This window comes from Oryzias latipes, chromosome 24 (genome assembly GCF_053564925.1).
Source record: "Oryzias latipes strain Hd-rR chromosome 24, Olatipes_Hd-rR_3.1".
NCBI classification, from domain to species: Eukaryota; Metazoa; Chordata; class Actinopteri; order Beloniformes; family Adrianichthyidae; genus Oryzias; species Oryzias latipes.
This window is the reverse complement of record NC_136260.1, coordinates 18,170,433-18,186,459: the sequence shown is the minus strand read 5'-3', so window position 1 is coordinate 18,186,459 and position 16,027 is coordinate 18,170,433. Positions and strand designations below refer to the sequence as shown.

The window sequence follows — 16,027 nt, the reverse complement described above, 5'->3', positions numbered from 1 at the left end:
TGCGGCTACACACCCAACTAAACTTCAGATCAAAGCTGTCAGGGACTCAACAGGCTATCCCATGATTGCCTTTTCCACCACAAAAAAAAAAAAAAAACAACACATTTTAACAAAGACTGTGTGAACTATGTAATCTGGGTAAAATGGTAAGGAGATTTTAATGTCTGAAATGAGGTGAGTGGACTTGCATGAGGCTCTTGTCACCAGGGACTGCCGTTTCGACCCTGTGTGATACAGCGGCCTTCAAGGATGGGTGGTCTGTCTTGGGGCTGCAATCGGACGTATGTGCGAGCTTCCTTTGTGTCAGGGGAGAGGGGCCTTTGTTCTCCTAACCAGGGAGGAGGGACCAACAGATTAAGCCTTTACAAGTGCAATCGACCACCATGAGGGCACACCACCAGGGAGAAGATGTTTGTTGGTGTGTGTGTGTGCGTGCTTCTGAATCATGTAATGCATTCTTGTATATTTATGAAATTTATGAAATAAGAAAAAAAATAAAATAGATGACTGACAGTTAGAATGAGCTAAAAAGTCAGGGCTGGTATTTGTATCCATTTGCATGTGAATTAGGAAAAGTTAGTGAGAATCTGATGCAGGTCAGCAGGTCAATGGTTCTCATCCATCTGTCCTTCTGATGGCATGCCTCCCAGGTCAGTTTGATTCCTCTGTGAGTGAGCTAATCTCACCCTAGTGCTCAGTGAGCCTCTACAGCATCCTCTGATCTGCTCCTTCAAACCCTTTTACTCGCAACACACAACAAAAAAGAGGCTCGAGCTGAGGGGAGGAGGAAAGTCGCACTCACTCACGCAGAACATCACTCACGTTTTTAGATGAAAACACGTGAACAGAAACAGACGGACAGTTATTAACAGTCCATTTCAAATGTATTTCAAGCTTAAACTGCATGAAATTTTAAAGATAACTTGATTAGCAGCTGTTTTCAAGAGAAATGTTTTCTAAATTAAGCATTGTTTCACTTTTTCCTTGCTACAGAACTATGACAGGCAAGCTGGAACATATGCAACTCACTTTTTAAAACTGTTTACATTATATCTGCTGAAAACAAAGCTTTTGCAAGTAGCACAGGCACGCCATCTGTGAACAAAAACCTCCATAAATCCTCCTTTTACTTTTTCCCATATTTTTGGATCTCTTCTTTGGTTTCCCTCTGCCCCAGTGTTCCTCCGTCTGCTCCCTGAGCAAACAAACACGCGAGGGTCCACGGTGAGCCAGACGGCATGATGTGGGATTGTTTGCTTTGATTGCTCCCGTGCGGCTGAAAGTTTTCTTAAGAGGCACACAGAGGTCTGGAGATGAACGGAGAGACCTTAGACCAAATATTTACCCTCCTGCTTGCTGCGCCTGGGCCTTTCTCTTTTTTCCTCACATGACAAACAAAAGGATGGACCCATCTTTGTTTCTGACAGACAAAGAGTTAAGGATGGGCTATTATTTTGTAGTCTGTTATAACTGTTAAATTAAAAACTAGTATATTCACTTCAGAGTTTATAAAAAAAAAGAATAACCTTCCAGCCAGATTTGCAGTCCATCTGTTAACACTTTTGTATTTCTTGAAATGAGATCAAATATTAGGTACTGAAAGCCGGAAGAAGACAACTGTCTAACCTTTCACCCAGTGATTCCTCTTTGCAAATCCTGCCATGTTCTGCTAATCTACACTCTGTGTGTCTTCAAAGCACGATCAAACACAAATCAGCTGATATTACTGTCCCTCAGATGCAGCCATTAAGCTCAGCCTCTATTTGAATTTCAAGTGTTTCCTCCGTCACTCCACTGTCTGTAAATATGCACATGTTTGACTGTGAGGTCAGCGAGGAAGACAAGAAAGCAGGCAGAAACGTCTACTTCCTGGAGGAGACAGCAGGGCAGGGAAGCTCTTCCAATCATCCGTCAGCACAGATGCAGTCTACTAACACAGAGATGTGCAATAAAGCCGAGAAGGGGAGTTAGGCTCTCACAGGAAGAAGGGGATTTAAGGAAAAGGGTTTGTAATGGGCAGATATGCAGGTGTTTACATCCTGTGTAAGGAAATAGCTGTAAGCTTGAACTGTGGTCTTTCGGGGTTGGGTGCAGAATTCTAAATGCTTAGTTCTTCTTCAATTGACTGCATTAGATATAAAAAAATGTCTGAGGGTGTGCAAGAGATTTATGTTTTGTCAGTTTCCTTAACAATTGTCTCCAGACACTCCACAGTTTTTTGTACTAAAGAACATGAAGCTGAGATCATTGGTAAGATTATAGTGCCCTCTTGTGTTGAAAATATATACAGATTTCAGCTCCTTTTTTTGGTTTTGAAGAGCAAAACTTTGATCATTTATTCTTCATTTGCACATCAAAATTAAAAATGATAAAAAAAAACATGCATTATATTTTTAAATCTACTGGTTCAACATGTGCTTTTAAACAGAGTTAGGAGTCATTTGTGAATGGAAAACATATCACGCTGAAGCCTGAAACCATTTCCACCACTAGATGTCAGCTAAGTTTTATTTTAAACTGAACCAGAGTAATAAATTAGCTCTTCTGGAAAGAAGACAGAATGGAGATTCATTACACCCATTGCTACTGTGAACAAAAGCTGTTTTACAATTTATTTTTTTGTTGTTTGAGGCTGGTTGCAGCAGCTTCTGTTAATTGAATCACAAATTATATAAAGTTTAAAAGATTTCCTCAACTGTTAGTATTGGTTAGGATCTCCCAGAAAGTTGTGCATAAAATCTAGAAATTGCTGTTAAGTAAATAAATGAACACAAATTGAAAAAGCGAGTAAATAAAAATAAAAAATATATATAATTTTTGGTATCATCTGGGAAGTGCTTTAGGATCATTGTTAATTTACTAGGAATGCAATATTTTGCATTTGGAAGAACTATTACAGGTAGAATGATAAAGTAAGTAAGTAAGATGACATGATCATATATAATAAATATAAAGTGAGACAAAGCGGCTTGCATTTCACTGAAAAGCATACAGGAAAGAGTTTTTCTGGGCTCTACTAACAGCCATCTCTTATCATGCACAAAAAATATCGATATGGATGCAGTCTGACTCGGAATATATGTCGTCAATGAGCACAGATATTAAGCTATGTTACAGTTAATAGGATGAAATAATATTACATATCATGGTTAGATAAATAAACTAACCTTCCCTTTCTGTAGATGGATAAAGTATACTTAAGTTTCTTTTTTCTTTGGTATTTTTTGTGCTCATGAATCGTATCCCGGGGGAGGGGGGTCGGAGACCATCTGACCGATTTTAGTAAAAGAAGCTGCTAAGGAAGGGTTGTCAACAGATATGGATGCTTCCAGAGCTCATTATGAGGCTGTCTGGAGCATGCCAGGCTCTGGGAGACAAGGCAAGGAGACAGAAAGCAACATCATAAAGGAAATTCATCCATCATGCTCTTCCGTTACATTAATAACTGTCACACACCTCTAAAAATGCAATGCTGCACTCCTGGAATGAGATGTCTCTCTGTCACAGAGTTGCAGCACACTACTCAACTGCATGTGTCTCCGTGCAGCATTTTTTTTTTTTTTTTTAAGGATAGGGGAGGGTGTTACAAATGCAGTATTTCTTCTTCGGTGTTTCTATCATAACACAGTAACTGTGACATTACTGGAAGAGTGTTGACTTTTCCCACCAGAGTATTTTCGTTATTCACAGAGAGGATGCTTTTAGCTCATTTCAAGGCTGTGGAACCAAATCTGAAGTCTGGATCTCAGCTTTCTGTTGTTTACTAGCATCCATCATGTGGAATATCGGGTTGAAGGTGTAATTTTATACTCTAAATCTTAGACTCAGCACATTGTGAATTCAATGTCAGTCTTTGCTCCAGGACGTCCTGTCCTCCATGTCTCCTCCTCATTAATTTTACGAGATGAAGTACAAATATATTCAAAATCAGCTTATAAATTGGTTGTGTCCTATAGACTGGATTAGTACAATGACACCAGCAGAATGGAAGCTTTATCAAGTGTCAGTTTTATGTTCTGTCTCTGCTTGACTCCTAATCATCTAAATGAGGCAAAGCTTTAATGTTTTTTTCTTTTTCTTTTTTTTCCAGATAACAAAACATGTTTAATGATCAGAAATCTATGTAATGTATGCTTCTTTGGGGAAACTTTCAAGATAATTAGACACTGCTAATTACATTGAAATTATTTACCATAAATTATAAAATTTTAGCCAAAAGAAACAAAAGGAAAATAGTTTTTTTTCAAGCCTGTTAATGTTGCTTTTCAAAAGCCAAGGCTAAGATATTCCTGCATGTTTTAAATATGTTTTAAATGAAATCCTTTGTGAAAGCTGACTAAAAACTGCATTGTTCTGTTTTTATTTTCTGAATGTATTAATTTTCTTGCATGAAATTGGATGTGAATTGTACATTTCTGAACTTTGGATTTCAGATTTTGCAGTAATCACAGAGCTATTTTTCTTTTTTCACTGTGGAGAAAATTTGCTATTTTGGAAAACAAATTTTCAGTTTAGTACTTGGACCCCTTTCTGAGTCATTATCCTGTAATGAATGCAGAAAATAGCTTTGCCAGTGCCCTCCTAAACTACCCAAAAACAGAAAAACAACTTATTCCGGCAGCATATGTTCCCAAACCTGAATTCATGTTCTCAGGCGAGCTGCCTCAGGCGTGTGCACATGCATTGCAAAAGAGATTTTTGTGACTGACATGAAACTTGATGCCCCCTCCCTACTTCAGCCCAGCTCAAATGGCATCCATGACTTCTGAGAACATTTCAAATTTGGCTTTGTCAGACGCCAAGCTAATACATGGCAACCAGAGAGCCTGTAGATCCCAACCAAACAGGAACAAATTATGAGTGACAGAAAACATGAAAGGTTACATAACACAGCCCACCTACTTTTAAACATTCTTATCCATGTGTGCCATGTTGTTTTTTCATGAAGTTTCATTTTATGTGTATGTGTGTGGGGGGAGAATTGGAAAGCAAATGTAGGCATGGTGACAAATTTGAAGCACAAAAATGAAATGGCTAGATTTTGTATTAACTCACACATTGCAATGTATTTGCAATTCCTCACAACTTTCAAGAGATGGAGTCACGAAAGAAGAAAAAATGTACTCGTTGACTGACCTGCTTGCCGCAACCTCATCTACTATTGCTCTTATTATAACATTCCCTAGACTGAAATTACCCAATGAATAATGCAGCTGATGTTATGGGATTATTACAGACTCCAGATGACTTGTGTCAAGCATCGAGTCTTCATTTCAGCTTGTGCTCCTTTCCTGTTTCCCTATGGCTCATAATGACACTCAGCAGTCTTGACCTGAATAAGTTGCCAGTAACAGAGTAAAGTGGCCGCATGGATGGATTTGAAAGTGCACGCCAATTAAAGCACAGACTCCTTACCTTAAGCTGCTGCAAGTTAAGACTAAAACTAAATTATTATTCTCCTCACATGTGCACAAATTTTGAAATCAATTTGTGTTTTGCATTAGGAGTTGTGTGCAACTTCTCTACAGCTGTTAAATGCAGATGCAGTGCTGATTACTACAAGCTGTGATTATGTTTTGTCGTGACAGCACCAGCCCTCTTCTATATTTTGTCCACACCTCCTCAGATTGATGCAGCAGCACAGTGCAGCACACAGCGACTCCAGCCGAAATCTCCTTGGACCTCTCTTCTATATCATTTGTCAGCAGGCAAGCCCCGCACAACATAATACAAAATCTGCAGTTGACCGTAACAGTGTTGAACATGAACAAGCGCTGTCACCGTAGGGGCTGTGAAAGAGAAATAATACAGAGCCAAGCTGAGTAAACATGATCTCCCACTGCAGTGACTCAGTTCATAGCAGTACTTTACCCATAGGAGCCTGTCGGGTATAAATGAAAAGAATAGCATAAATATTCAGCCTGCTTAATATTTTATGAACTACACCCATTCTGTATTTACATAAATCACCAATAAATGATGAACCAGCATCCATCTGACTAGTGACCATATGGTCTTCACAGTTTGTGGGTTCTTTGTGAGGCAAATCTGGGGCTCTACTCGTTTTTTTTTTCTTCTGGAGCGATTAATCATGTTTTCAGACACTTATGTGGAAAATATATAAATAAATAAAAATCAAATCTTAACTCTCCTGAGTATTGGTTGTTGTGTTAAAAAAATGAAACCACAACACCACATGCTTAAGTTACAGTTGGTGGAAAAGCATAGGTGAATGGTGCTTTCACAGATGTGAATAAAGATACGTTGTTCTAATTAGACCACTGGCTATCTCAGCGCCCCCCCCCCCCCCCCTCTTCCCCATCACTGCTTGTGCCCAAACCCTCCCTTTAATTACTCAGAGAGAAAAGAGGATGTCAAGAGAAAAGAATCAAGTAGTTCCCATGTGAAATTTCTGGTGTTAGTCAGCTGCACAGCAGTGGAAAGGAATGTTTTAGACCTGCAATTAAAATGTTTGCATTCGAAGTTACAAACTCTCATTGAAAGGCTATTTTTTTCATGTCACGTCATTTTGTTTGGGGATTTTTAAGATCTTTAGGATAGCTCAAATTAAAATGTTGGTGCTTTTTTTCAATAAACACACACAATTTTGATCTTCTTTAGCAAACATAGTCACGGTGTTGTATTTTCTACATTCATGTTTTAGAAAATATTATTTTTGCAGGTCTTAAAAATTTTAAATACATTGTTTGTTTTTATAAATACTTCTGTTAATCCACAACTCAAAAGTAACGGCTGATTTTGAGTATTTAATTTTCAATAAATTTTAATTTATAGTTAATTTTGAACATTTCAAGTCATTTCAGTGAGCATTTTGGACTTTCTTTCTCTAACTGAGGGGTACCAAAAAAAAAATATATACATATATATATATATATATATATATATATATATATATATATATATATATATATTATAAAGTCTTGAACTCATGGACATCACCAGATGCTGGGTTGTCTCCTTCTGAATGCCCTGCCAGGCCTTTACTGCAGCGGCTTTCAGTTGCTGTTTGTTTGTGGGCCTGTTTGTATGAAGTTTAGTCTTCAACAAGTGAAATGCTGCTCAGTTGGGTTAAGATCAGGTGACTGACTTGGCCATTCAAGAATATTCCACTTCTTTGCTTTAATAAACTCCTGAGTTGCTTTGGCTGTATGTTTTGGATCCTTGTCCTTCTGTATTATGAAACGCCGCCCAATCAGTTTGGCTGCATTCACCTGGATCTGCGCAGACGGTATGTCTCTGAACACCTCAGAATTCATTCGGCTGCTTATGTCCTGTGACACGTCATCAATAAACACCAGTGTGTGCCACTAGCAGCCATGCACGCCCAGACCATCACACTGCCTCCACAGTGTTTTACTGATGATGTAGTGTGCTTTGGATCATGAGCTCCTCCACGCTTTCTCCATACTTTTCTCTTGCCATCATTCTGGTAGAGGTTGATTTTGGTTTCATTTGTCCAAAGAACGTTTTTCCAGAACTGTGCTGGCTTTTTTAGATGCTCTTCCGCAAAGTCCTATCTAGCCTTCCTATTCTTGAGGCTTATGAGTGGCTTGCATCTTGCAGTATACCCTCTGTATCTACTTTCATGCAGTCTTCTTTTTATGGTAGACTTGGATATTGATACGCCAACCTCCTGAAGAGTGTTGTTCACTTGGTTGGCTGTTGTGTTTGGGTTCCTCTTCACCATGGAAATGATTCTGCTATCATCCACCACTTTTGTCTTCCGTGGACGTCCAGGTCTTTTTGCATTGCTGAGTTCACCAGCGCCACTCCTAATACTGTAGCAATTTCTGGCATCTTTTTTTTTCTGTTATCTCAGCTTAATGATGGCTCCTTTCACCTGCATGGAGAGCTCCTTTGACCGCATGTTGTCTGTTCACAGCGAAATTTTCAAAATTCAAGCACGAGTCCTCTAATCAACTCCAGGCCTTTTATCTGCTTCACTCATAATGACATAACAAGGGAATGGCCCACACCTGCCCATGCAATAGCATGGAAGTCAATTGTCCACTTACTTACGAGCCCATGAAATGAAGGGATTGCGTTTAAAAAATGCTTTTGTTTTTCAGATTATTATGCAATCTTTTTGGTCAACCCAAGTTAAAAGTCTGCACTTCAATGGCATCTAAGTTGTTTTATTTAAAATTCACTGTGGTAATGAACAGAAACAAAATTAAAAAGGATGTGTCTCTATCCAAATATTTGTGGTCCTGACTGTGTATATATATATGTATAATTTTTTTAAAAGCAGCTGTTTGGAAGCTGTGCTGTTGTCTATTGCAGTATTTCATGTAAATGCCATGATGGAGAATGGGCATTTTTTTCCAAGTCTGGTTGTTTATTCAGTACTAGTGCAAGAGTCCCATCTTATCCCGCGAATAACAAGAAGCAGAGAAATATGTGAGAGAAAAAATAAAACTTTCTAAAGTTGTTTTATATATATTTATATATATATACTTACAAAAAAATACTCTGCTTTCTCTTGCTAGCTGTGGTGGGTCGCACACCTTCACAGTTACCATGGTAACAGTGCTCCCTGTGGATAAGTGGGCTCAATCCTGGCGGCCAGCGCTTGATTGAATGGTTGTCAGTGTGCAAGATGAATGATGACGAAAAAGAGACTTTCTGTCAGACGCATTTCACACAGAGGTGCTGCTAAAACCAATGAGAGACTTTTTGTTAAAAAAGCACGTAGGAACACGTCCAGGTGCAGATGTTGCTGTGTGCAAAGGCTAGGTCATCAGGAGGTAGAGGAGAATTCTACTGGACTGAGGAAAATATCAATGTATTCTCATACTGCTCATGCTGGAAAGAAAAACATATATGTTTTAGATGGCGAAAATTGTCTTTACATGAATGTATACTTCAGCAAAAATACACTACCATGGAGCGGACAGGAATTTGATATTCTCCCCAGTTGCACTAAACAAAACCAACAGATTCTGTTTTACTAATCCACAAAAAGGGAAAGAACACCAGTTTTTTAAGCAATTTAATCTTTTGATTGTGAAATTAAATATTTTCACTTTTCCACCCTTTTTTAATTTGCATAAAAATCCTTGTTTTTTTGTTTTTGTTTTTAAAGAAGAAGGAAAGATATTCCTAAAGAAAAGTGCACTTAACTGTTTTTTCAGGTCTCGGTAGAAAAGGCTCATGGATATTCATTATAATGCCTTAATTCTAATTAGCTGATTGAAACAGGGTAGATGATGAGTTTAAATTGTTTAATTATGCAAAAAAAGTTAAATGTGACCCTGAAAATAGGTTTGGTGTTCTAAAATGCATTATTTACATGTTTGCACCAATCAAGTAAACAACTAGTAAATATGAAAACATTTAGTTCATCTTCTTTTAACATAACACTTGAAGAAATAACGGTTTTTAGCACGTCTTTAGTTTGCTGTTGGAGCTGCACTAAAGCTTGTCATTTGCATTAGTAGATTGCTCGATGTTTATGTCTCCCCTAACAGCCTTTTTCATTAGAAGTGGGTAGGTGCGGGGCACTGAAAGGTCACAGATGTGTGGAAAGACCTACAGAAGTCAAACCACCCTTTATGCACTGAGAGTGAATAACAACATCTTAGCCACAAATGACTTTTCCTCTGCTTTCAGTACTAAATATGGAAATATAAAAAGGGATGATGAGTGTGCCTCTGCAAGCATTTAGTTTTATGTTAATGGGAAGTGAGATTCAGACTGTTGCAGTGAATTAAAATCGAGCTGCTGTTTCTGTGTTACAATCTACTTACCTTCTCACAAATTGTGTGTCAGATTTCATATTGTATATGAAATTATTACCACTAAAACCTCAAATACATTTTTTAATGCTGACTTCTTATGAAAAAGTAATTCTTAAAGACCCACTCTGATGAAAGTCTTGTTTTAAGTGTTTTTAATATGTTCTCGTGATAATAAAATTGCATTTCTTTTTTCAAATCAAGGCAAAAAAATGCCGCCGGGTGGACCACAAGCTCCCTACACTGGTCTTTTCTGATGGATCCACGTGTGAACAACTAGATCCATGTACGACTTTGTTTTCCTCTTCCGAGCTGGAATCTGTCTCAAAAGTGTACGGCTGCCTGCAAAGCAGCAATGTTGCTTGCCATTTTTAATGCACTGATAATGCTAGGTTGGAGCTGTGTGGGCTGTAAGCTAGTACGAAATCATGTAAACAGATGGGTGACAGGAAGAGGGGATGGGGTAGTTTTGTACCAACAGTCCTGCACACAAGTCTGAAGCAACTTTCTAATGAACTACTGGCGCTCTAAAGAAACTATTTCATAGAAAACAATAGCTTTTCTGATTTTGGATAAAAATGGCATAATCATAAATAAAAGACTACTAGGAATGCTGGACAATTGTTGATCCCAGATTTTGTTTTCACCTTAGCCAATTCATCAATGGCTCTAAACTACTTGGAACATCCTGCCAAGTGACATATCTTTTGAGAAGCCATGTCCACCTGTATCATCACTTAACCTGCAGCCTCAGTATACCAGCGGAGATGTCCAAACCAAATCTTCAACCTCTGGGTAAGCCTTACGGTTAACCATCCATCGTTCGCGGTCAGCTGATGATCTTTGGACATGTGTTGTTTATCTGTAGCTGTTAACAGGTAGACATGTGGAGATGTCTGCAGGTAACCACACCTTTTTGAAGTTTCACATTAGCCACCCTCACATCATGGCTCCTTTGTTCACTTAGCAATCAGTGATCTCAGCACCTGCAGGCTTTACATTTGTAATCAACCGAAACCAGCCCTGCCCTTGCTAATGATGACAACAACCATTTCCCCCCCTTTGTGTGGGTGTTATGCCATTGCTCAGTTCTTTAGAAATGATAAGAAATAGAGCTGCATGCTGAGTGTGCTTATCACAGATCAACAGAACATAATTCATACAGAAACAGCTTGGTTTCATCACTTTGAATGTGTCCTTAAAGATAAAAAGAGACAGAATAAAATGTTTCCAAGTGCACTTTACCACCACTTGGCTGTGGTGAAGTTAGTCAGGGTGGAGAGTTTTTCTGAGAGCTCAGAGTGCATTGCACTAGCATACCGATCCTGTTTCACACCTAATTTACATCCACAAGGCTTGAACTTTATGTTTTAGAAGAAATGGTGCACTACCATGCATGAAAAAAGAAAAAAAAACTTGCATAAAATCTGAAATGTTTTTAAAAAAGAAGCTCTATGGTGCTTAGATTATAACCCACACACTTTGCAAACGCTTTGCGCTTATGCGTATGATAATGGATAAAAGGGCATGCAACACCCCCTTACCAACCTTTTTCTGCACACCATGTCACATCCTGTCATTATAGATGCTTTTCCATGGCCAAATGGCCAACAGAACGATTTTTACCTGTTTTGCACTGACTCAGTGCTCGTTTGATGCTAGCAAGAAGGGAACCTGCATCTAACCTGTTTGCTGCAATGAAGTGCAAAAATATCTCCATGCCCTTCCTCAGACATGGACTGAAAATACCATGCAATCACTTTAAACTGGGTCTTCTTTAGTTAAGCGTTTCTTTCATTAGCTAAATAAAACTGGACCAAAAAAACTATAGAATTAAAAGAAACCTGAACGTAACGTACTGTATATACAGAACCGTGAAGAAACAAAAAGAAGGATCTGCAGAAGTAACTGTAGAAGAAATGACTTAAATCTGTTGTGAAGGTAACACGGAGAAAAAGCAACCAGCCAAATGATGCAAGCTTTAATATATTGAAACACAACACCTAAACTGTATAAAAACTAAACAAGAGACAGAGATCATCAAAACTCCAAACTCACTGACCTTGCTGTGCAGCCTTCAGAGTCTTCAGGCTCTCCTTTATGTGCCGTCTGTTCTCCACAACCAATCCTGACTGTCTTTTCTCCAATATGTTCATTAAAAATCAGCTGCTCGATTGTTTTTTTTTTTTTTTAGTTTTTTGGAATATTTTTGAGTGATAATTTGATAATGACTGTTTGAAGATCCCTTTTGCCAGTTAAAATAGTTGCTCCTAAACGCTGAATGCTAATGTTTTCCTTTTAGAAAATGCAGCACACACAAATGCTACATCCCAAAAAATGGTGCAGACTTCTTACATTAGTTTCCTGTGTGCTATGAAAATATAAAACTACACTGAATAGTCTAAATAAGTGAATCAAACCCACCTTTTCATTGTCAAGTAAAAACATTTTCTTTCGGAAAATAAATTAAATTTATTAAAAAGACTGAATAAAATTGTCCAGCTTTAAAACTGTGCCTCTTTTTGCAATCTATGAGAAAGCTTTTTCACAAAGTTATTTTTCAAATTTAATGAAAATACTTTGTCTTCATTTAAATGCATTTCCTGGGACATTTAGAAGTCTGCATTTGCAGTGCACTGGTAACAACTATTCCAACAGGAACTATGCTTAATGCTGTCAAAATAACAGAGCAGGTCAAGAGAAATTTGACAATGTTTGCATAGATATTTGATTGTCCACCTGAAACCTCATCTGTGCAAATCCAGCTGATGGTCAGCAAAAAGTGTGCAGTCACTTTCTCAGGATGAAAAAAACTCGTTATTTCCATGGAGACACATGCAGCAAGAGGTGTGTGTGGGTAGACAAATAAATGGAGGTGTGTGTGCGTGTATGTTGGGAGGGATGATAAATGAGTGCGCACCATGCTGTCATTTGTACTTTGGCATCTAGTCCAAAGCACAATTTAGTGTAAAATATTACGCTGGCCCCCTCAGATGACAAACTTTAATGCTGATGTATGAATAGGCAGAGAGCATCCCCAGCTGTTATCCAGTGGTGAGAGGTAAGTATTCTGCTCAGAGGACAATTAGCACAGATACACAAAAACACTGCAGAGAGTGGAAACAAAAGACAAGCAGTCATGAATGTATGTCAAATGCAACAGCATAAAGGACTCGTTATCGATTTGTAGTGGTGCTCGAAAAAATTAAAGAAGATGATGGAGTGCATTTTAGAACCAGAAGAAGGTGTGCTGATTTTATTTTGAAAAGGAAGAAAATATATATTTTTCTTTATAGATTTTCTTTTTTTTCAACCATTTCAATCTTTTTTTACCAAAAAGAAAATTTTAACTTTACTACTTAATGTTAGCTTTTCAAAAAAAGGTCACATTAGAAACTGAATAAGAAAAATTATAAAGGTGAAATTGAACTTACTGCCGAAAACTTTCAAAGAAAGGGGGTTCTTAATAAAACAAAAACAATTGTTGTGCAAGTCTACATAAAACTGTGACCACAAAAAGATACAAATCTGACGTCTTGCACGCTTCAGCTAAGCTTGGACCAGCGATGAATAAACCCCAGAGCCGAGACGCTGATGGAGGTTAAGGGCCAGGTCATGCAAAGCATTGTGCTAGGTGGAGAATGGGGTGGAGGAGGGCTGGCGAAACCGTCTCGAATGCAGAGAGGCAACCATCCATGTAGTCCAATATATGATAATTGTGATTGGCTGATAAGCAAGGTGGGCACTTTTACTATTGGTTCAAATTAAAGGCCTAATTTATCATGGCCAGCAGCCAGGAAGCGAGGTAGATATTCCTTATTGAAATTCAAGCATAGCTTCACTTACAAGCTGCAGGTATATTTGCATGCTTGCTTTGCATTGACTGTCTGTCAAAATCTATGTACCGTAGGTTTTTAAAATCATGGCATTTTTAGAGCTTCCCATGGCGTTCGTGACTTGTGCATTATCGACTCTGCTGATACCTTTTTTTTTAAAAAAAAAAGGTGAAGTTGAGTATGTTGTATAAATTTTTTTGTATTAATGTTTTTCATCTGACCATCGTCTAAAAATACGTAGTCCAGTGGAGGGTTATGGGGGAACCTGGAGCATCTGGACAGTTCACCAATCCATCACAGAACCACCAGGACAGGACAAACAACCACACACAGGGAGGATATGCAAACTCCACGCAGTAAGGAACCAGCTGGGACTTGAGCCGTCATAAATCACTTTTGGATTTTATCTGTGAAAGAAAATAATGATTTATTCCTTGCATTGCCTACACTTTAGTTACCAAGTTACAATAGGAATTTTAAAGTAGCCTTCATGCTTTCTATCATGAAAACCAGAAATATGTTTCCAGCGTCATTGTTGGGGTAAAACTCACTATCTGGTTAAAAACGTGAAGGGGTCTACTTGAAAGTAGAGAAGGAAACATCAAGTTACTGCAACAGATTCGAACAAGGTTTCTCCTTTTCTGATTGATTACTCAAACTCTCTGAATTTTTGCGCACCCATTACCCCAATTGTTTGAGTTAGCTCATTTGTAATTGTAAGTGTACATGAACTTAAGCTGATTTTTCATAAAAACACAAAAAGTTCTGGGAGCATCACTGGGGAGCCTCATACAGCTGCCTGTTTGTCCTGCTTTTTGTTGTCCTGAATCTTCTTTAATGCGCGGCATTTGTAAGTGTGCTGCCTTGCTTGGTACAGGTCTCAAGAGTGTTTTATGTTTTCTTTAAGTTTCAAGGCTAAAAAAAATCTACATGAAAATAAACATAAAAACTATAGAATTGGTTAAAAGTCATGAGGTGTTTTGTTTGTCAATTAATGCATACGTTGCATCTGAGACTGGGGAAAAAATAAATAAAGTTGTTTCAAAATTATGTCAGGTATCATTCTTGAGGTCTTCCGGCACTTCTGGAAAAAAATATAACAAAAAACAGAGCAATGTTCACAATTGTTTGGTTTCTTATTTCAGCATGCTTGAGTGGTAGGGAAGAAATAAGGAGGACCAGGAAGGTTTTTAACAAAGTAATACAGCTTTTAATACAGAACAGCTGTGTTGCAGAGGCAGACCGGTTGACTTGTGACTAGAAGGTTACAGACTCTGTTTGGTTCCCAGATCTGCCCATGTGTCTAAAAGACACTAAACCTCACATTGCTGTTGATGGTCTGGTTAGGACTTTGCATTGTACCGCTGCAACTATCGGTTATCAAATGAGACACGTGACAGTAAATCACCTTGGGCCATAATTAAGGTAGAAAAACACAATTTACACTGTTTAACCATTTTCTCGAAGACCGGTAATAAACTGTAAATAAATAAAAATAGAAAACATTTTCTACTTCTACGATTATTTCACATATCAATAAAAGCATCCAATAAAAGCATCCAAAAAATATTTTCTAATTCCACATTTGAACAATATATTTGTATTATTCTTTATCAACTGATTAATAACTATAGTGAAGTGAGAATGCAGAGTAAATGCTTTTTTTTCCAAAGGAGAACTAAATCAAGCAGATGTTTGCAGTATGTTGTACTATTTCACTGATTCTCATGGGCCTCCACATAAGAAGCAAAAGTGGACACAACACCTTTCTTTTACCACAATATTCTTTAAGATTTTCTTACTTGGATATGAAAATAAACAAATTTGACTTAGAAGTTATCCCAAATTTTCCACAATTGTTGTAGATCCCAGTTACTAGAGATAAATGTTTCTATAATTTTTACAGAGAATGATTAAGTCATCAGCATTATATTTACTATTGATAATTGTTTATTTTATTAGGTTATGGGAAGCCACAACTGCAGGGTGAGCTCACTAAGACCCTATTATCCTGTTTGCATATAAAATGCAGCTTAACAGATGTACTTTTGTTTCTTGTCTAATCCATGAAAATTATCTTGATATGATCGCCTTACTATTATAGCATCTCAATTAATATTCGTAGTTACAGAAAAATGCTCTCTCGTTGCAAAATAAGCACCTTTTTTCCCTCCAGAGGGTTGGACTCACGGGTTGACACAGGTGATTATCAGAAAGTGGAAAATCTCACTGATCTTTGCAGAGGATCAAACCTAATGACATTGAGGCTCTTACTATTTCTGGCCTCATATGTGCTGCAGCAGAGGACAAAGAAAACTAAAAGTCTTGATAATAAAGACTATGAGATTTATCGAGCTCTGATTTGTTGCCCTTTTTAAAACCTTTAATTATTTTTCAGGGGTTACACAAGCAACGGATTCATTTGCAGAAATT

At 37.8% G+C, this 16,027-nt stretch overlaps 1 protein-coding gene and 1 long non-coding RNA gene across 3 annotated transcripts in view; one reads left to right on the top strand and one right to left on the bottom strand.

Annotated features, from left to right (window-relative positions):
- The window catches only part of LOC144990120 (uncharacterized), a 41,238-nt gene that overhangs the window by 10,872 nt on the left and 14,339 nt on the right, over nucleotides 1-16,027 (bottom strand). The gene's annotated exons all lie outside the window — the stretch shown is intronic.
- LOC101160704 (uncharacterized) overlaps nucleotides 1-16,027 on the top strand; it is a 70,418-nt gene that overhangs the window by 46,243 nt on the left and 8,148 nt on the right. For both annotated transcript variants that reach the window (XM_078942761.1, XM_020714750.3), the window contains exons 4-5: nucleotides 9,963-10,044; nucleotides 10,411-10,553. In XM_078942761.1, the coding sequence (XP_078798887.1) occupies nucleotides 10,526-10,553 (28 nt within the window). In that variant the 5' untranslated portion in view covers nucleotides 9,963-10,044; nucleotides 10,411-10,525. The remainder of the gene's footprint in view (nucleotides 1-9,962; nucleotides 10,045-10,410; nucleotides 10,554-16,027) is intronic.